The sequence below is a fragment of the Ochotona princeps genome, chromosome 14 (assembly GCF_030435755.1).
Source record: "Ochotona princeps isolate mOchPri1 chromosome 14, mOchPri1.hap1, whole genome shotgun sequence".
Taxonomy (NCBI): domain Eukaryota; kingdom Metazoa; phylum Chordata; class Mammalia; order Lagomorpha; family Ochotonidae; genus Ochotona; species Ochotona princeps.
In genome coordinates, this window is record NC_080845.1 from 31,917,879 (window position 1) to 31,939,798 (window position 21,920).

The following is a 21,920-nucleotide window of genomic DNA, read 5'->3' on the forward strand; positions in this document are numbered from 1 at the left end:
AAGATCAGAAGCTAGAAGACAAAAGAAGGACAGAAAACAAGCCATGACTAATCTACCACTAAGTCACTGGCATCATAAATGGTCAATTCCTTAAAACCATTTATGATACATGAACTGAAAACAAGCCTTTTGTCGGTTATCGGTCCCTTGATGCCATTCAGAGTGGCTGACTGGTGTGCTTCTGAAACAGAGTCAGCACTGGCGGGCACTGCCTCCTCTTCTTGTTTTCCTGGTTGGTGAAGTAACTCGGAAACAGTGCAATGCTCTTTCTCATTTTTCCTTGAAGGGCAGGTGGAGCCAGTGAAGCTACCTTCAGTATTCATGTATTCTCCAGTTGCTGGGACTTCCTGAGGCTTTTCCATTTCTTCAGGCCCTGAAACTCCATTAGCGTAGACATTTGGCCTAGCTTCCAGCTGCTCAGCAGTCCCAGAAGGCTGGGTATGGACCCTCACTGGCTCATCACTATCCCCAGATATTTGTGAAGACTCTAAAGTTTTCTCAGCCTCTTTGGTATGAAGGTCCTGATCACTGCTGCTCAGCAAGACTAGAGGCGAGGTCTCTGCAGGCATTTGTGCAGAGCCTTCTTTGTTCTCTTTTGGCCATGGAAATGAGAGATCCTGCTTCCTTCCAAACCCTAGTTTGGGATCACTTGTTAGCACACTTCCTTTCCCCTCACTACCTCCCTCAAACAGAGCTGACAATTTCTTAAAACTGGACATTAAACCAGTCTCTGCTGTTCTACCACCAGAGGGTGAAGACCGGGAAAAGAAAGAGCTCAATTGCTTGCCATGGTCAGCAACGGAGGATGAGAAGCTGAGCTTTGGCCAATTGTTCATTTTGGGGATCTCAAACAGAGATTTTGGAGTCTCTGTTTCTTGGAGGACTGCAGGGGGATCTTTTTGGACATGAAGTATTCCACAACTTTCTTTGGCACAACGCACAGGTTCCCCTGGCAGAGGGTGACAAACATGTTCTTGGATTTCCAGAGCTGTGTCCTGGCTGACACTTGCCTCACCAGATAATGTAGTGCTGGTTTCTGGTGTTTTGGTTGCCTGTAGCTCTAAGACATCTTGGTTTATGGGGGTAGTCTGAAAAGCTGGCTCTGGTTCAGGAGGAACAGACAGCTCTATTGAAGGAGGAGACCCTTTGGGAACCGAGATAGGATCTGGAGGCAACTGTGTGGGCAATAAAATATACTCTGCTTCCAGGGAGGCCTCTGTATCTGTGCCCTGCAATATCCCCATGTCTCCTTCATCACTCAGAGACAACGCGCCTTGTCCAGGATCCTCCTCAGAGACTGAAGATGTAGTAACTGTTTCAGGACCTTGAGGTTCTGGCATGTTTTCAGGCATATTATTGTCCTCCATTTTGGTTGTTAGTTTATAGTCATCTGTCAAGTTATCTGAGTTTGACATTGCACAAAACACAGCCATTCTGCAGTCACTGAAAGTAGATTCTGAACGAGATGCTTCAGAGGCAGCTTCTCTCCACAAGCGTTCCGGGGGCACCAGTCCTACAGCATCTCTGGAATAACCATGCTGAAGCCGGGAAGTAGCCACAGGTGATTCCTGTCTACATGTTCCTGACTTGGGACTTTTGAAAAGTCCAAAGAACTCCTGTTTAGGGGGTGGTGATGTCATATTAGGAGAAACAGAGAAAAGAGGGTTTTTCTTTGGAGATTTAGGAGAGGTAAAGAGTCCAGAGAAAGATTTGGGAGGTTCAATCAAACACTCAGAGAAAGATTTTACTTTAGTAACAAATCCTGAAAGCATTTCAACGGGAGAGCCTAACACTGATCGGTCTTCCTCTTTATCTGCATCTTGGTCCCGCAGAGGCCCTGCATCTCCTGGGTCTGAAGATGCAGAAGCTGCCTTCTGAGACCGCAGTAAAACCTCCTCAGGGGCCTTTTCCAAGGGCAGGTTCAATGGGTCACAAGCAAACTGTTCATTTTGATGGTGGCTGGTATGACTGTCTAAATCATTGAGATTTTCAATCAGCTGGTTATCATATGAAGAAGATGTGGCCAAGAAGTCCCTAGGGAAGCTGAAAGACTCTTCTTCATGAAGAGCTACCCCAAGAGTCTCTGGGTCAGTGTAGAATGTTCCAGTCTTTGCCTGGAATTCTGATGAAGGAGGAACATCATCTTGTTGCAATTGATGCACTTGGAAATCTGAAGATGTCTCTGGCTCATTACAGAAAGTCAGTTTTTCCTGAATTTCCTCTACACTGAGGTCATCTGCAAAGGAGGTATCCTTAACAGTGCTGCTGTTAGAAACACAAGGGGCCATTTGCTGTTCGTGAAGTACTACTTCCTTGGTTGGGCTATCTCTGTGACCCCTGGAACTTTCACTAGCCATAGTGCTGCTCCAGTCTACCACAACAGCTGGCTTTTTATGGGGCTGTGAAGTCACTACTGGAGCAGCGGTCATAAGGTTTGGTTTTTCCCCAGGAGACTGTTGCTTTTCATCCAAAAACGACAAGCCAAAGAAACTAAATGTAGAGCTGCTAGAAGAGACATCCTTCTTAATGCTTGCGTTATTACTGGAAAACAGAGAGGGAAGTATGAATAGCCCTTCTGCTTGAGATCTGGCTCTTGGTAATGTATTAGAGGCTCCTTTTTCAGATTTTTCAGACCTAGTCAAGAAAGAAAACATACTCTTTCTGCTTGGCAATTCTGATTTGGATGGAGATGTTGTGGCAGTTGAAAAACCACAGTCTTTGTCAAGAAAATGACCCTGCTCATTTGAATTTCTTTTGTTTAGAGTGTCTTCTGTTTTATTACTCCTTGAAACTTCTGTCCCTGTGGATACTGCACTAGCTTCTATGGAAGACTCTCTGAGGTTACCTGTTGACAAAGACGGATTTGCTGGCTGCTGGATTAGGTGATTTCTGAAGGGTATCTCTTTCTCAATCAAATCACTACCTGGGATTTCCACAGTTGATGTTTCCTTGAGCCCACTTTCATCAATAGTAGTTTGCTTGCTCAAACCTCTCCCTCTGGCCTTTCTTTTAGAGGAAACTGGTGTAGTAGCAATGTTCCCAACATCCTGATTAGCTAGCAGGACAGAATTAGGAGTTGACTTGATATCATCTCTGCTAGTCACTGAAGAAACAGACTTACTGTCAGTTGTCTGTGAAGGAGACACACTGGTTTTAAAAAGATCTCCAAGAGTACCAAAAAAATTGGAAACACTGGAAGTTTCTTTTTTATCCTGAGACAATATCTGTCCCTTTTTAGCAATATCGTTTTCCAAGTCTGATGATCCTTCTTTATTCACATGGGTTCTAAACAGGCTCAAAAACCCACCTGCCTGTTTTTCATTTGCTATTGCACTTACTGAAGATTCTTCTCCTCGACCAAAGAGTTTCAATGCACTTTTAAACAATGTTTTCTCGGGTTCTTTGGTAGACTGGTCCTGAGAAAGCTCATAGTCCTTGTGTGCATTCCTCTTAAATGGTGGTGCAAGAAGACCTAAAGAATCAACTGTAATGACTTCATCTTCAGATTTCACTTGAGGAATTGTATCACTAAACAGGACATCTGATTTTGGCAAATTTTGTTCTTTTACATGACCACTTTTACTTAAAGGGGATTCTTGTCTTATCTTCTCAGTCAATTCATCTTGTTGAATGCTGGATATAATCTGTCTCTCTGAATCCTTAAGAGGACTTGCTTCTTCCTTCTGGGATTTATTCTCCAATGGCTTACTCAAGATTAATGACTGACAGTCATCATTTCTGAGCTGTGTTAATACTGACTGTGGATTCATGTCTTGTATGATCAAAGAGTCTACAGATTCATCTTTACCAAAAGTCAAAGTGTTTTTAACTAAGGCACCCAAAACAGAGAACGCTGGAGTCACTTTGTTCACTAACGATGTCTTTTCTGCTTGCTGGAAACCTTTGTTCATAATTTCAGGATGAACCAAAGGGGAAGCTTCTTTACAAGATGACTGAAGCCGATGGAAACTGGGAAAATGAACTGAGGAGTCTTCAGATGGACACTGGTTCTTATCTTTCTCTGTTATTTGGTCTCTCTTTGAGACATGATTACTCATAATTTTGGATTGATTTCTGAGATCTAAAGTATATTCAGGGTTTTCTGAACCACATGGCCTTCCTTTGAAAGATCTAAAATTTTCTTTAAACTTTTGAGGATTATAGCCTGAAAAATCTAATGGTTGATCCCTTTGGTCATAACTTGACTCTTCAAGTACTTGTGAAAACGTTTCTAAATTTAGATACAATGATTCCTCAGTTCTTGGCAAAGATATAGATAAATCAAGAGGATCATCAAGTGCTTCCTCTTCAACATACAATATTTCGTCTTTCTTGTCAAATACATTAAATCTATAGGCAGAAAAATTATTGTCATCCAACGTAACATCCGACAGATCATTTGTCTGTAAGTCGCAACTCAAATATTCTTGATAAAGATAATCAGGTATAAATAAATATGCATACTGACCAGTAGGATCTGTGAGGACAGAATAGATATACTGACCATCATGGAACATATAATATCCATAATTTCCATCCTCTGATGGCCACCAGATTCCATTTTCAAGACATGACAACCATTCCTGGTATTCATAGTCAAAGCTTGAAAGAACAAAGTATTCATCCATTCTTAACAACTGCTGATCAACTATGGGATAAGTAACTTTATTATAATCTGAAGTACAACTTAAGTCAACAGGCAATTCATTTAGTGAGTTCTTACTTTCATTAACCGGAATATGATCAGAATTTCCATATATTGAGCTAGCTGCCCACATATCACCTCTTAATAAGTAATCTTTATTAAATGCTAATTGGTTGGATGATTCATATGGTAAGTCACACCAAATGACACCATTTGGATTTGCTCTCCATTCCAAGATATTTGCATTTTTATCTTTTTTGCAAAAATTTATTACTGAGTTTTCTGAATCAGGCCATAAGAAAGCATCTGTGGATGGAAATGCATTGTGATTCAACATATAACAAATTGGCTGAAGTTTTCTGGAATTTTTAGAGAACTCCCTTACATTAGAGTCCCATTCAAAACACAACGGATTGTTCATCCCTTCAAAGGACTGTGAATTGTCCAGTTTATTTAAAATGTTAGTATTTATTATAGGTAAATTTAAATTCTTTGAGTTTTCATATACTTCTGCTTCAAAAACTTGATTTGATGTTGGCCTCATAGCCATAGATTTCTCTGAAATGCCCTGTTCAACTACAGGAACATACGGAGTTCTTATATTCTCAGAAGAAGAGCATTTCTTTTCATCTTGCTGGCTTTTCCACATAAGAGGGCAATAACGATCATCAATCCAAGCCTCTGATGATGCTGTGCTTTCTTTAGGTAACAATGAGAATTTTTTTATCAAATCAGAAGTTTCCTGTTTTTCACCATAGTTCCTCTGGTTCTTGGCAGTCACACATGAAGTAGCAAGGACTTCGCCCAAAGATAAATGCTTATTTCCATTCAAACTTTTTGTCTCATCTAAAGACAACAACTTTGTTTCATCTGGTTTACAATCACTCCCACCGCTATTTGAGATAAAGTTAAATATTCCAGAGATGAATAAGCTGGGAGTATTATTCTTCGGATAGGAATCATCCTTTTTCAAATTTAATTCTTGTTGACTAGACAGGTTTTCGGGGGAAGAAAACCTGTTTAAAAAGCCAGAAAGAAGCCCTCCTTGGGTTCTTTTTTGAGAAGTTCTATCTACAACTTCGACTTCACTCATTTCATCAACCAAAGTAGATTTTGAAACAGTAGAAATAGACTCTAATGAAGAGCTTGACACTGTTGAAGATGTCACTTGGGTAAGGTTATTAACTTCTGAAGGATTTGGAGTTATATATTCTTTGGGTACAACTTCAGGGATGGCTAAAGTTTCTGTTTCATAATTCTCCATTACCAGATGATCACCTGGATTTAATTCCTCTATATTCCCAAGCTCCCCAAGATTATTATTATTAGGGGCTGAATTAGACATATTAAATTTGGTATCTTTGGGATAGTTTATTTGGCCATTGTTATTAAATTCCTTCATTCTGTCAAATTTCCCTAGATCATTATGAATATTGGGAACTGAACTAGATTTTATTGAACTAAATTTGGTACCTACAGGGCAATTTATTTGGTCATTCTGATTAAATTTATCTGTACTACCAAGATTCCCTAGATCATTATGAATATCTGGAACTGAATTTGATTTTGCTGAAGTATATTTGGCATCTTCATGGCAATTTGTCTGTAGCTCTTTACCAGTGATTGCTGCTGAGCCATGAAAACTCTGGTCTTTATCAGTGTTATGTCTGTTAGTGAAAGGAAATTTAAACAAAGGAAAAATACTTCCTTTCTCTCTTGAATCCTGCTGCTTTTCAGAATGACTAGGAACTCTGAAAAATGGAATATGCAGTTTTCCACTAAAGGAAAAAGATTGCTCATTTTTCTTTGCACTCTTCTCCTGCCCATCTTCCTCTGGCTGGTGATTTTTCACAGATTCTGACAAAGTTTCCTTCGAACAGGTCTCAGGGGAAGTGAACAAAAACTGGCTGAAGGATTTCCTGAGCGGCTCAAGGAAATCATGATCTCCAGCAACTCTGTCCTCCTCGGATGGCTGTGAAAAAGCCTGTTGATTAGCAGTTCTGCTGCCAGTTGCCCAAAGCTGTCCTGAAGTTTTTTTGGCACACATTTCTGGCTGATCTGGTAACAAGGAGAGATCCACACAGGGTTTTCCTTCAAACAGATTCTCAGTATCACCTTTCTGACCTGTATAACTAGCTAAATCTGCAGGTTCACTGGTCTCTTGGACATGCAAAAAATCCTCACTGGTGGGCATCTGGAAACAATCTGTAGTTTCTCCATCATTCCTATTTATAGCAACTATACTACTATTGTGGCTGTGAAGGGTTTCTTCCCTTTCATTTGACTCTAAACCACACCCAACAAGGCTTTCCCTTTCCAAAGACTTGCTTGGGTCAGACTTTTTTTGTTCCTCCTTTTCTGAAAAGATTTTTAATGGATTTAGCAGGGTAAAAACAGACTTTATAACTGAACTTGGACTCTGGGGAGTTGAGTCCCTTCCAAGAGTTTCTGCTGTATCCTGAAAGCTTAAATCACCACTTTTATTGCCCTCACTGTTAGAGGTTTTGCCACATTTGCTGATATCCTTGTTATCAACAATTTGCGGAGATACTGAAAATTGTCCAAAAAGATCCTGCTCCAATACTGACCTGTCACTGGGCCTACATTCTGAATGAACTGCCTCTATTTGATTAAGAGCTCCCATTTTCTCTGGAACTGAATGTACCAGCTTTTCCACAGAGGTTGTCAGATGCTTTGTGCCTGAACTCACCTTTTCTGTGAGTGAGCTGAACAAAGAACCAACAGTACTCTTTACTCCACCCAGTTCAGGGAAAGAGATGGACTTGTCCTTGTTATTCATGTCAACATCTGAAGAGGGTACATGACCCCCAGGCATATTTTGTTCTACATTATCAACAGTATTACTCTGTTTCTGTGTATTTTTAGCTTTTGAAAGGGAACTAAATCTATTAATCTCCTCTTCTTTCTCTGCTAAATACTCTGACACCGTTTCTACCAAACACTGAAGCTCATCCATTGTATCAATGTAGTCTTCTTTGGGATCCCCAATACAGGAAGGAGTCATCTCGTTCACAGAGCATTCAGACACATCTCCAACTGTGTTTGCATCACTATTTATCCTTTCTAAAGGCAAGGCTGAATTTGCTACACAATATTCCTCAGAAACAACACCAATATGATGGATGCAGGATGGATGCCATGTGGGTGACAGCAGATCTTCTGGCTTATCAGAAGTGGAGGAAAGTAGAAGTTCATCAGAACTACTACCAGTAGAATCTTCAAGATAGTCTACTGCAATGAAATCAGTGGCATGGTAGTTAGTGCCTGATGACTTTTCACAGTTACTTAAATAACCAGGCCTATCATAATAATGACGTTCTAACGGATTAGTTCGCATGTCACTCTTAACCCTAAATCCATTGTTATGTGGGAGCAAAACTGGATAATGTTTCTTCTCAGTGTGGCAAAAGTTATCAAATTCAGTATCAATAGTACTTTCGGAGCTGGTCTCACAGCCATATCTATCAACATACTGCTTTCTTTTACTGTCTTCAATATAATTATACGAGGGCTTCTTTTTTCGTCTCCTATCTATTGTATCATATTTCTGAGGATATCTGCAAGGAACTGGTGGTTTAAACTTATAATCAAAATAAAGGGCAGCCGAGAATTCTGTTTGCTGGCTCTGGGATGATATCATTTCCAAATTCTTATATTCTGGTTGCTTGTGCTGACTGTAGTATCTGTCCGTTTTTGAAAACTTTCTGGTTTCCTTTACATCTGTTTCCTTTGAGTTTAGGTTACCATTTTCTCCTTGCTTTTCAAAGTCAACATCAGAGAAAGCTGAAATAATCCTAATTTTGCCATTTTTAGCCTGCGTGCTTTGTCTGATGCAAGGGGATGAAATTGGAGGAACAGTAAGGTGAAGGAAAAAAAAAGACAGGAAAAAGGAAGAAAAAAGTTATAAGAATTAGTATACATTCAACAAGGAAACATGAGTAGTAAAATTGCCAATTTGATAAAATTTATTCAGGTTAAAAAATATGAATAAGAAATCCACATGTTTTGAATACTATATTAGGGCAAACAGATTTTTCTATACCAGGAAACGAGTAGCTATAATAACAATTCTTAGTTACTTGATACCACTTGTCATGTCCGATCCAGCTCCCTGCTAATGCACCTGGGAAAGCAGTGGAGGATTGTCCAAGTACTTAAGCCCCTGCACCCACAAAATCCTGGTTCCTGGCTTCAGCCTGGCCCAGTCCTGGCTACTGGAGCCATTTGGAAATTTAACCACAGGATGGAAAATCAGTTTCCTGTTCGTTCTTTTTAACTCTGCCTTTCAAATAAATAATTATCTTTTAAAAAGCTAAGCTGATAATATGCTGAAAGTCATATTTGAGATACACAGTCAAGAATATAGTCAAACATTTCTCCTAACAAGTAAATATACATATATTACAAAAATTTAAAAGTGTAATCTGATCACATTAACAAAAGTCACAAATTATTTAAAATATTGCAATTGTTGTTTATGAGATCTAAAGACCATACACACTAAGGATCATAATCAAATGAAAACATATACAGATTGTAGTAGCAGAAGCTACATGCCCAAAACAGCTGACCTTTCTTTCAGTTAGGTTAGACTGCCTGCTTCATGGGTACTGAAGTAGCAGTGTAGAGAGGCCCCACAGACTAGGAGCTTGTCAGTTCTCAGTGTGCTCTCATAGTTCTAATATCCAATAGCATTTATTTAGGAAACAGAAACAAGAATAAAGTGAATCATTAAAAGCTTTCTAGGGTAAGACTGATAATTTTTGTGACCCCTCTCTACACTAGAAATTCTTAGGCTATATAGTATTTAATGAAGTCTAATTCTGTTGTCAAACCCCAAATCCTATTAAAAAAAAAAAAACTGCTATTTTGGACTCCATGAAGTCAAAGCACATTTGGTTGAGTGAATAAATCTTACTTAGCATACTGTTTTATATGCAGTTTCATTACTCCCCAGTATTCTCCAAAATTCCAAACTAAACTTAACTCTAGCCAGGAAGAAGTCTTCATAGTTCCAATTTAAATCAACAAATATCCATGACTACAGGAAACGTAATGATCTATTTTTAAAATTTTATAATTGGGACCAGCCTTGTGATGTGACAGGTAAAGCCACCACCTGTGATTGCTGGCACCTCATATGGGTACCAGTTCATGTCCCACCTGCTCTATTTATGATCCAGCTCCCTGCAAATGGCCTGGGAAAGCAGTAGAGGCTGGTCCTAATGGTTGGGCCCTGCACCCACATGGGTGAGCTGGACCAGAGCTGGCCACTGTGGCCAACTGCATAGTGAACCAGCAAGGAAAAACATTCTCTCTCTTTCTCACTTTGAGTTTTAAAATAAGTAAATCTTTTTTTTAAATTCTATAATTACTGTAGAGTACGTAACAACACACATGGAAGCTCCCTCCAGGACTCTAGAGGTTCTTGCTAAAACAACTGTATAACTTAAGGACCTAGACTATTTCCATGAACTCAGTGTTTACAGAAACACAAAAGCACAGAAACCAATGCTCTTTTAAAAGAGGTATCACTTCAAATATCAAGTCAAAATATCTGTAATATAGTCTACTTAAAAACCATTTTAAGGCCTAGCAAGGTAGCACAGAGAGTTAAGCTGCTTCTACTACCTGCATTCAATTTCAGAGTGCCGGTTTGAGTCCGGGCTACTCTACTTCCAGTCTATCTTCCTGTCACTGCAACCTGGGAAGACAGAGAAAGACAGCCCAAGTACATGGGCCCCTGCTACCTGTGTAGAGACCCATTTCGAGTTGCTGGCTCCTGACTCCATCACTCTATGTAGTATTTTTGCCAAAAATGTTTATCTTGATTTTAAAAATGAATAAACAATCAGGAAGATAGAAAGATAAATAGATAGATAAACAGACAGACAGACAGACATTCCCAATACAGAAGGGACTGGTACTATAGCATCAGTCAGTGAAACCACCTCCTGTAATATTGGCATATGGGTGTTGGTTCATATCCTGGCTGCTCCCCTTCTGACCCAACTTCCTGCTAATGTCTGGGAAGAGCAGTGAAAGATGGCTCAAGTATTTGGCCCTCTGTCATCCACATGGGAGAGCAGGATGAAGCTTCTGGCTTCTGCCTGGCCAAGTACTGACTGTTGCAGTCATCTAGGGCATGAACAAGATGATGGAAAATTTTTCTGTCTCTTTCTTTCTCTGTCTCTTTTTCTCTTACCACATAAAAAAAATTGTAAAAGAAAAAGGTTACTTAAAAATTGACTTAAAAGACCAGAAAAAAAAAGGAACTTTGTCAAATTAAAGGGGACTAAAGAAACAAGAAAATCAAATGCCAAGATTCATGACTGGCTCTGAATCAAAAATGGAAAAAAAATTTAAAGAAACTGGATAAATTTAAATATGGTCCATATACTAGACAACATCATTATATCATTAAATTTCTTGAGTGTGATCACAGTACTAACGTCACAAAAGAGAAAAATCTTCTCTGAGTGTTTACATACTACAGTAATATGATGCTTGTGACTCATTTTTAAATGGTTCTCAAAAAAACCTGTATGTGAATAAATATTAGGGAAAATGAGGTAAAACAAACATGGCAAAATGTTAATACAACTGGCAGATCTAGGCAACACAGAGGTGAATGTTCACTGTCTTCTTTAACTTTTAAGCTTGAAACTTTCCCACAAAAAAATTGAAGGATGAAAGAAGCATGTATCTATGTACTTTTTTTTTTTTTTTTTGGTAATGATGATGATTACACCAGGGTGAGAAGGATTAAGAGTTAGGGAAAAAGTAGATGAAATCAGTTTCCAAACTCTCTATTTCTTCTTGTCTGTAGCGGAAGGGAAGAGTTATTGGGGGAAGCCACACCCAGCCTCCCAAATGTTCCAGTACCCAGGGATGGGTGACCGCCATCTAATATGAACCCAGGGTCCTGCTGTAGTATGCACTTGCTTTTTTTTTTTTTTTTAAAGATTTTATTATTATTATTGGAAGGCCGGATATACAAAGAGGAGGAGAGACAGAGAGGAAGATCTTCCATCTGATGATTCACTCCCCAAGTGAGCCGCAACGGGCCAGTACGCGCCAATCCGATGCTGGGAACCAGGAACCTCTTCCGGGTCTCCCACGCGGGTGCAGGGTCCCAAAGCTTTGGGCCGTCCTCAACTGCTTTCCCAGGCCACAAGCAGGGAGCTGGATGGGAAGTGGAGCTGCCGGGATTAGAACCGGCGCCCATATGGGATCCCGGGGCTTTCAAGGTGAGGACTTTAGCCGCTAGGCCACGCCACCGGGCCCGCACTTGCTTTTATATTCATAAACATATAACAGTAGTCTACAGAAGGACACATGAGAAATAAGCAAAGGGAAGAGAACTGGGAGAAGGCAAGGAACCATAGTTACATGTGGTAGACTCTTGATTGTGTGTGGCATTGTACATTACCACTGTTTTAAAATGTTTTATGTATTTAAGTAACTAATAAAATTACAGCAGAGTCTCAGCAAAGGTACCAAATATGCCATGGTTAGATCATACTGATTTTCAGGTTTCTCAGCAAATATTTAGGTGACAAGATTATCCAAACATTACGCATATATCTGTATTTTCTTGTTTTAAATCTCGGAGAAGGGTACCAGGCAGAGAGGCAACCATCCGCTCAAGGTAGGCATGACCTTACCAGCTTAGAATCACTGAACACACAGCGAAGTATTTCTGGTGGAAATGCACAATAGTGAGTGTATAGAAGAAAAACAAGCTGAGAATTGGCATAAATTAACAGTAGCTTGGCTCACCATAATACTGCTACACTTCCACTGTCACCTCAGGCTAAAGCACCCAAATCCTTCTTGTTAGCTGCAACAGGGGACTGGGCTAGGAGACAGAAAAAGTCCTTTGTTTCCAATACCCACCTGAGAGCCCGCCGCTCTGGATAATCGAGGTCATAGCTTTGCATAGAGTCATTACAGGAGTCTCGGGAACCACCCTGAAGCAGCAGCTGCTGTGGCAATCGCATTGGCACAGAGAACTGGTGCACAGATGCATTGGGCTGGCAAGTTGTATGGTAAGGAGGTGGGAAGCTATTGCTGGTCTCACTTCGATAGTCACTGTCTCGGTCATCGACGGCACTATCAGCATCTTCAAAAGCTGTGAAATAAACACATTTAATCAAACCACTCTGGCTTTTCTAACATCTTGCAAGCACTCAGACCCTGGGTTCAGAATTCCCATGGGGAACCTGGCTGAGAAAAAAGGAAAACCCAGGCACTTGCTGAGGAGACCCTGCTGACAATATAGCCAACCTGATTTAACAGCAGTGACAATTTCATGTATTTCTGCTTTTCTGACGAGCACCTGATTGGCTACACTTTTTCTTAATGTTAGCTAAAATGATAATAGTTATAGATCACCACTGGGCTTTTGCAGACTACTTTACAGAAGAACCTCTCTGACATTTTACCTGTAACGTGTTTGACCAATCAGGTCCCATGTGTCCTTTCTTGCAAAGCTCTACACTGCTCACAATGAGGAAAAGACACATTAACCCTCCAGAAAGATAGATACTTCCAGCAGATAATGGATTCCTCATAGTAGTAGTTTTTTTTTTTTTAAGATTTTATTATTATTGGAAAGCCGGATATACAGAGGAGGAGAGACAGAGAGGAAGATCTTCCATCTGATGATTCACTCCCCAAGTGAGCCGCAACGGACCGGTGCCCCGATCCGAAGCCAGGAACCTGGAACCTCTTCCAGGTCTCCCACGCGGGTGCAGGGTCCCAAAGCCTTGGGCCGTCCTCGACTGCTTTCCCAGGCCACAAGCAGAGAGCTGGATGGGAAGCGGAGCTGCCGGGATTAGAACAGGCGCCCATATGGGATCCCGGCGCTTTCAAGGTGAGGACTTTAGCCGCTAGGCCACGCCACCGGGCCCTCATAGTAGTAGTTCTAAAGATCATTGTGTTAGCACTGAAGGCCTCCGGAAGACCTTTAAAGGTTAGGTTTGACAACTGCTTGGACATAAGGAACTGTATTAACCCAGTGAAAATGGGAAAGGAGTTAATAAATTAGTGGGGGGGGATCCAAACTCTGAAAAAAAAAAATAGAAGGTGATTAGGGAAATGTTGAACAACTTGGTAGATAATAATTTCACCAAGAGATACAGGAATCCAAAGTAGGGGTTTTGCAAACTAGGAAGAACAAGCTTTGAATTCCAGGCAAGGTTTGAGGGTACAGTTCAGGAGTATTTGAGTTTTCAGCAATAACGGAAGGCTCAGGATAGGGAAAAGCAGAAGTGCTTCTGAGATTTTTATCATTTGAGTTTATGGTAACACAAAAACAAGAAAAGTAGTCATCAGAAAGTGGGGTGAAGCAGCATGGGGAAGAGGTTAATCATTAAGTGGTCAGTAACCATTATGAGGAACATCTGCTGGTTAAATGAAATACTAGGAGGATCCTTTGACCAGAGGAGGAGCAATAAAGGCAGAACCAAAAACAAACAGTAAGAATGCAACACATTCTGGTTACAAATCATTCTGGTGATGGATTACAAAATAGGAAAAGGATTTTGGAAGCACTGTTTTGACCCCTTGATGCATTTGTTGTTCTGAAAACAAGAAAAAAATGGGGGGTGGGTGGGCAGGGGTGGGGAGGGAATCAAAGGATCAAGAGACAAGCAATATGCCATTCAGGCTTTATTCTTCCTGAATTCATGGAAGGACTAAGTTTGCAGAAGTCAGTGCTGGACTCTCCACATTCACGCATACAGATGAGGGGGCAGAGGCAACAAAGGCAACAGATGGGAGGCTACTTTTCATGGGAATACCTCTGGCAGCCTAAGTATTAGCAACGATCCAGAGAGCCAGGACTGGGTCTCCAAAGAAGCACAGCAATAGAAAATCCTGTACATTATGAGGTCAACGGGGGCAGCTCAGCCAAGCTTAGTTAGAAACCCATGACCCAAAGCCAGGAAGTACCTCAAATAGACCCTTTCTCACTCACTGCATCTGATCGATCACTCCAAAATAATGCCTGTGTTTTATGGTTTCCGTTTCAGTTTTGCTACTTAAGGATATAACTTATGGATAACTCCAGAACTTTGCTAAAGGTTAACCAATTTTCACCTGTTTGAAAAGCAGAGAGGAAGAAAAGGAGGGAGGGAGGGAGGAGCGGGAAAGAGAGGAAGGGTAAAAAGTGAGGGGAGGGGAAGAGAAAGAAGGGGGAGGGAGGAAAGATTGACTTTTTGTTCACTGACTCACTCCCTAAGTACCCACAAACACCAGGGCTAGGCCAGGCTGACTCTAAGAATGCAACCCAGCTATTCCACATGAGTGGCAAAGACCCAAGCCTTGCACTTGCTGCTTGCCTGTGCACACACCAACAGAAAGCTGGGCTAAGAGGCAGAGCTGTGAATTGATCCGGGACACTCTGGCACCAGACACATGTATCCTAAGCAGCTGTATCAACAGCTGAGGCAAATGCTCAAACCAATATTTTTACGTTGAAGAAATAAAAAGTAAATGGTAATAGACCATGTGGGATAGGCATTCTGGTGCTGCAAGTGAACCACTCGATGCCTGCATCCCATATCAGAGTCCTGGTTTGATTCCCCGCCGCTGTGCTTCCAACACAGCTTTCTGCTAATGCAACCTGGGAAACAGCAGACGATGGCTTGAGCCCCTATCACTCATGTGAGAAGCAGAGGGAGTTCTCAGCTCCTAGTTTTGGCCAGGTGCCATCTGGCTAATACAGGTATTTAGAGGGTGAACAAGGGATGGAGGATATTTCTGTCTTTCTGCTTTTTCAAGTAGATGAAAGATAAACTTTTTTTTTTTTTAAAGAAAAGAAACAAAGTATTTCTTCAATCAGAATTTGCCTGAACAGCTTTTCTTTATACTGGATCCCTCCAAATTATTCCATAAGACCTCCAGATATCTGATCAGAAAGTCACATTCGAGCATTACTTAGCCACTTATGAAAACTTTCTCAGGGATGGCACTGTGCCACAATGGGTAAAGCCACTGCCTACAACACCAGCATTCCAGATGGGAGCTACTTCGAGTCCTGGCTGCAACTCTTCCATTCAGCTCCCTGACCAATGGCCTGGGAAAGCAGTGGAAAATGACCCACATATTTAGGCCCCTGCACGCTTATGAGATATCTAGAAGTTGCTGACTCCTGGCCTAGGCCTAGATATGCAACCATCTGGGAAATGAACCAGCAGTTAGAAAACCTCCCTCTTTCTCTCTTTCAAATAAGTAACTACATCTTACACACACACACACACACACACACACACACCCTCTCCGCAGAAGACTTCAGCCTCAGCCTCACTATCGTGGCGCTGTGCCATGTAGGCACAGTGGATTCATCTTAGCTAGATTACAATATGAAAAGCAAGAGGGCAGAAAAAAGAAAACACAAGGGAGCTGAAACAAAGCAAAAAAAAAAAAAAAAAAAAAAAAAAAAAAAAAAAAAAACCACCAAGCAAAATAAATAAACAAATAAGGCGAGACAAATGCCAGTTTTCTCCCCTACTGCAACCCCAATTCCCCCAGGAAATAAACCTCCTGACCCGACCACAGCTGATGAGAAAACAACACAGGGAAATCAAGGAAAACGTGTGGCACTTCCGCTTGAGATTATAAACTGTGTCTTCCTGTGCTAGTTATCCTTTCTTACGGGTTCTACAATCTGTGCCACAGCACATGGTCAGTTAGAGGCGGAAACACGTGGCTCTGCAGAGAAAGAGGAGCAGGCTGAGTGCAGAGTTGGGCCATGCAGTCCAAGGTAGGAGCTGGGCACTAACTCTGAGGGTAACAGGCCAAAAGCCTCAGTGGGAAGGGTGGTATAAAAAGACTAATCACATTATTCATGGGAATACTAGAGCACTTCAAAAGGCTCATGGAAGATGCACTGAAAACATTTAATCTTAATATAATGCTTTACAGCCATGCCTAATATGCATTTTCCATGAACTTTTCGGAACATGGATTTCAAAATTTTCTGTACCTAAATAAATGTCTATTTTCATTTCACTTTCTAAGAATCCTTTAAAGTCCTCCTATATTTACTGAAGGTCCATATGCACAGAATACATATAGTCAATTTCATAGGAGAGAGAAAATAGGAACACAGATACTGAACTGTTAAACAAGGAAGCTACTGCAATGAAAATAGCACAAACCAAGTCTTAAACAACAATGAGTTGAAAAAAAGGTAAGCCTATTTCCTGATAAGGTAAGTTTGCAAAGCTTTATGGAACAGATGGCTTTGAAGAACATGTGGGTTTTCAGTAGATAAAAATTACAAAGATGGGGAGGGCGGAGACCCTGGAACGATGGCCTAGTGGCAAAATACTTAGCTTACATGCACTGGGAACCCATATGGGCGCCGGTCCTAATCCTGGCTGCTCTACTTCCCATCCAGCTCCCTGCTTATGGCCTGGGAGTGTAGTGGAGGATGGCCCAAAGCCTTGGGACCATGCACCCACATGGGAGACCCAGAAGAAGCACTTGGCTCCTTGACTCAAATCAGCTCAGCTCCGGCTGTTGTGGTCACTTGGGGAGTGAACCAATGGACGGGAAATTTTTCCCTCTATCTCTCCTCTGCATATCTGCTTTTCCAATTAAAATAAATAAATCTTAAAAAAAATTTTCAGGGGGAGAGGAAATACCTTTGAGAATCTGAATAAAAATAATGATTAAAGGCCCTGTGGTTGGGACTGATGCTATGGCATAGCACCTGCAATGCTGACATCGCATTTGGACACAGCTGTGTCCTAGCTGCTCTGCTTTCAGTCCAGCTTCTTGCTGATGGCCTAGGAAAGCAGCAGCAGCAGATGGCCCAAGTGCTTGGGCCCCGCACCCATCTGCAAACCTGAAAAAGCCCCACGCTCCTGGCTTGGTCCCAGTCATTGGAACTAATTAGTTGGGGACTGAGCCAGTGGATGGACAATCTCTCCCCCTCAGTCTCTCCTCTCTTTCTCTGTAGCTCTGCCTTTCAAATGAATAAATAAATCTTCAAGGGTTTTTTTTGTTTGTTTTCTTTTTTCCCTTTTTTTTTTTTTTTTTTAGGGAAGTGAGGAGCAATGGTTGGCAAAACCACATATACAGCCAGCACTGTGGCGTAGTCACCTGCAGTGCCAACATCCTTAAATGTGTTTCACTTCAAGTCCCAGTTGCTCAAGTTCCCATACAGCACCCTGCTAATGTGTCTAGAAAATCAGTAGAGGACTGCCCAAGTGCCGCCACGTGGGAGACCCAGAAGAAGCTCCTGGCTTCAGGTGTGGACAACCCTCACTCCAGCTGTTTTGGCTGTTTGAGGACCAAATTAACCTCTGTGTCTCCCCTCACCCTTCTCTCTGTAACCTGCAACTCTGCCTTTCAAAAAAAATTAAAAATAACTTTTAAAAAACTATATATTTTTGCAAAATATTCTGTAGTTTTAAGTGTCAGGTACATGAGTATAGGAGTAAATGATAAAAAATAAACCTGGAAAATTAGAGTAGGGAAAATAATCTATCTTAAGAGAAAAATAGATCTGCAAGCATGCAGTAGGCAGTCAAATGAAACTAAATGACACAAGGCTCTCAGGTTCATAGAACTCCTGGGTTAAGTCCATGTCTTAAAATGCAGAGTACAACTTGAACTTTATTAACCACAGAAGTGTGTATGCTTTTATTCATGAACTTAACTTATCAGAGTTCTATCAGGCTGCTTTTGAGCAATTTCCTAACAGAAATATTCAGGACAGCAATAATGGATTGTATAATTTTTTTTAAAGATTTATTTACTTTTATTACAAAGTCAGATATACAGAGAGGAGGAGAGACAGAGAGGAAGATCTTCCGTCCGATGATTCACTCCCCAAGTGACTGCAACGGCCGTTTCTGTGCTGATCTGAAGCCAGGAACCTGGAACCTCTTCCGGGTCTCCCATGGGCGCCGGGTCCCAAAGCATTGGGGCCATCCTCCACTGCTTTCCCAGGCCACAAGCAGGGAGCTGGATGGGAAGTGGAGCAGCCGGGATTAGAACCGGCGCCCATATGGGATCCTGGCACATTCAAGGTGAGGACTTTAGCCTCGAGGCCACGCCACCGGGCCCGGATTGTATAAATTTCATGGAGAAGTCTAACAACAGGGCAAAATTTGACCTCTCAGCATCTGCTGAACACCTAATCATTCAGTCAACCAGATCAGCTGTCCGATGTGCCACACAGCTAATTACATCAGCTTGAGACTATATATTTTGCTAGAAAGAACTGGCTGCTTACTCTCTAAGCTGAGCTAAGGTAGTCTCTGGTCAAATTGGGCTGCTTCAAAAATAGTCAAACCAGTGTCCCCAGCCTTTATGAAATCAGGTTTACGGCTGGAATTCTGCTAGGCTGATAAAGCCAGGAAAGCAGTCAGCTCTACCTATCTCCTCAGTCTCAGTGTTATAAAGAAAGACACCCAGGAGATCCTGAGGCAGGGGTCTGGCTTAGTGGTTAAAACACTGGATAGCATGCCCACATCCCATATCAGGGAGCCTTGCTTCAAGTCCCAGCTCCACTCCTAACTCCAGTTTCCCGCTAATGCAAACTCACTCTGGAAGATAACAGATAACTTCTTAAGTAGTTGGGTCCTTGTCACCCATATGCGAGATCTAGATTGAACTCTTTATGCCTGGCTTTAGCCTGGCCTCACTCCATTGGGTAATTGGGTAATCAAGAGATGGGAACTCTTTCACACACTCTCTCAACTAAAGATCTTCAAAATCCCCAAATCAGGAGATTCTGTTAGGATTATAACCGGGACTTTGGTCTGAAATTTCTCAGACAGACAGACACACACACACACACAAGTCCTCAAGAAACCAGACTGGAAGGATGTAACATTCTACTACAAGTGACTCCTGAATTTTAAGCGGGAGAGAGGAAAATAGGGTTATATATGCTCGTATGCATGAATATCCAGCTTCACAGTTCAGCAGAAGTATAGTAATGGGTTAGATCAAGAAAATTATAAGAAATTTAAATTCTTACGTACTCTGCTGCTCTCCCCAGCCCAAATAGCTCCAGTGACCTAAGAAAACCATAAAGAAGCAAAAGAGAAGTGACAGAGAGTTTTAGAAGAAATTCAAAAGTCATTTCCCCAGGCCACCAATTATCGTATGCCTTACTTTAACCTATAATATCCTTAATTCTATTAACTTTGAAAAACATATAGGCTACCTGGCTTCTATCTAACATGAGACAAACCTACAAAGTGTTCTTGCTCTTTGCTATTTGTTATGAACAACAAAAATAAAACAAAATACAATTGCTTTCTCAATGTTTCCTACCTCCCGGCCCAGGTCTTTCTGATCATCGTTTTGGACCTCATCTGGCCTTTCCTTGGTCAATGTGAATAGAATGCCATCTCAGGTCTCTAAGCAACCTTTCTCTCTGTCTGGGTTCACCACCTCTACACCTGCCACAGCCCATCCCCAGGAAGCTCAGCCCGACACCGTGTATAAGGGAGCGAGTCCCTCACCTAACAGAGAAGATGCCCATTGAGCTGTTCTGTGCTGAAAGGGAAGACAATGAGGAATGGTAATGTCCACCTCGCTAGAACTTAATTTCTCATTTTCCAATATGCAATAAAACACTGCTACCTATTTAATCCTTGGAAACTCATTTTGTCTGCCTTGCTCATAATTTAATAAAATCCATTTTAACACAGAAGCCGTGAATGACAAAAAAAACCTGAAAATTTTTCCATTCATTGTTCAAAATTGGTCTGAATTAAGTTGAAAATTATCTCATACCCACACTGAATATGAGGTAACTAACTGCGACAAAGAAGTCTCTAACAATAGATTTCCGCTCCTAAGCAGGACTGAGCTTCCTTCTTCACATGGGTTTTCATAACCAATGCTCAGCTCTTCCAACTGTGCCACTCACTAGCCATCAGGTCTTGGAAAAGTTAAAGTCATCTCCTCATCTATAATACAAGAATAATAGCAGCATAAGTCTTGAATTATTATAAAGATTATACAAGAAAAAAGTATGCAAAGTGTTTATCACAATCCCATGTACAAGACGAGGAAGCAGCACTTGTTCTCATTTTGTCATATGCCAAGTTCCTGCTTCCCTTATAGGTTCCTAATAAAACAGGTGGCAGAGAGAAAACAGCCCCCTGATCTGCATACTCTGACAGGTCTGAGATCTACTAAGGAATCTTCAACACCTGATTCAGGAGGCCCTGGTGGTTCTAGAGGTACAGTTCCCTTGAAAGTTTGCAGAAGATTCAAAATGCTGGGAGCAGCGGATAATGCCAATCCAGGCTGGATTTCACTGCCCAAGCTAACCCCAATCTTGGGCGAGTGAGCTATAAATCAGTCACAGGCTGTTTAATTCAGCTATACACTGTCTGCCTTTTTTTGGCCCCCTAGGTACTTACCTTCTTCTGACCACTTACATTACTTCATCTCATCTTTCAGAGAGAATATTCATTTAGTGTGCCATCTAAAAATTTTAATAATTTAGTTAACTTTCTAACCATGGTGGGGAGGAGAGGGCAAAGGAAAATTCCCCTGGGCTACAGCACTGTTGCCATAGCAACTGCTAGAGGACTGTAACCTTCTTTTTCAATGAAAATGAAAACATCTATTAGCTTCACTGGCTCTAGCCAGGTGATAATGCTGTTCCTCACCATAACTGCTCAGTCCCAAGAAGTCTCTGCCTGGGTGATCACACCTCATCCTTGAGTAATCCACAGCATCCCCACTCAGCAGTCTCTTCTACATGATAACACTCAACAACCATCTATTATATTAGTAAATCACATGAAAAATATGATCTCACCTACCGGTCTACCAACCCTGTGACAAACCAATGATCTAGACTCACTGCTCCAGGGCAGTATCATTGTAAGTTCATTAAGCAAGTGTCCTTTCCCAACCCCAAAACACATTCAAATATCCCACCAGCTAGTAGAACAATTACTGAGGAGAGTAAGGCTCTCAGCTGAAAGCACTGAGAAGAAGTGGGACTGTTCCACAAAAAGGAAATCACCCATACGAGAGCATGCTCCATGAAAATACAGTTTTAGCATGCCCGGACAGCAGGCTGTGGAGTCACCAAAGAGACTGGTGAGAGGGGCCTTAATGTTTAGAAATTAATACCAGAAATCAGGAACTATCTGGAAGATAACATAGAGCACACCTTCACAAAGGAAGACAAAGGGTCAGATCTGTCATTTTAAAAAAGAGAGTGGTGCCCAGAGTGGTAGTCTAGTGGCTAAATCGTCAC

At 41.4% G+C, this 21,920-nt stretch overlaps 1 protein-coding gene across 7 annotated transcripts in view; it reads right to left on the reverse strand.

Moving 5' to 3' along the window:
- Positions 1–21,920, reverse strand: part of UNC13B (unc-13 homolog B) — a 213,076-nt gene that overhangs the window by 92,823 nt on the left and 98,333 nt on the right. For 4 of the 7 annotated variants that reach the window (XM_058672173.1, XM_058672172.1, XM_058672177.1 and 1 more), the window contains exons 8-9: positions 19,675–19,710; positions 12,566–12,800 (exon numbers count right to left, since the gene is read on the reverse strand). In XM_058672173.1, the coding sequence (XP_058528156.1) occupies positions 12,566–12,800; positions 19,675–19,710 (271 nt within the window). Of the gene's footprint in view, positions 1–126; positions 8,224–12,565; positions 12,801–19,674; positions 19,711–21,920 lie in introns of all 7 variants that reach the window. The other 3 variants (XM_058672175.1, XM_058672174.1, XM_058672171.1) reach the window with 2 other exon arrangements.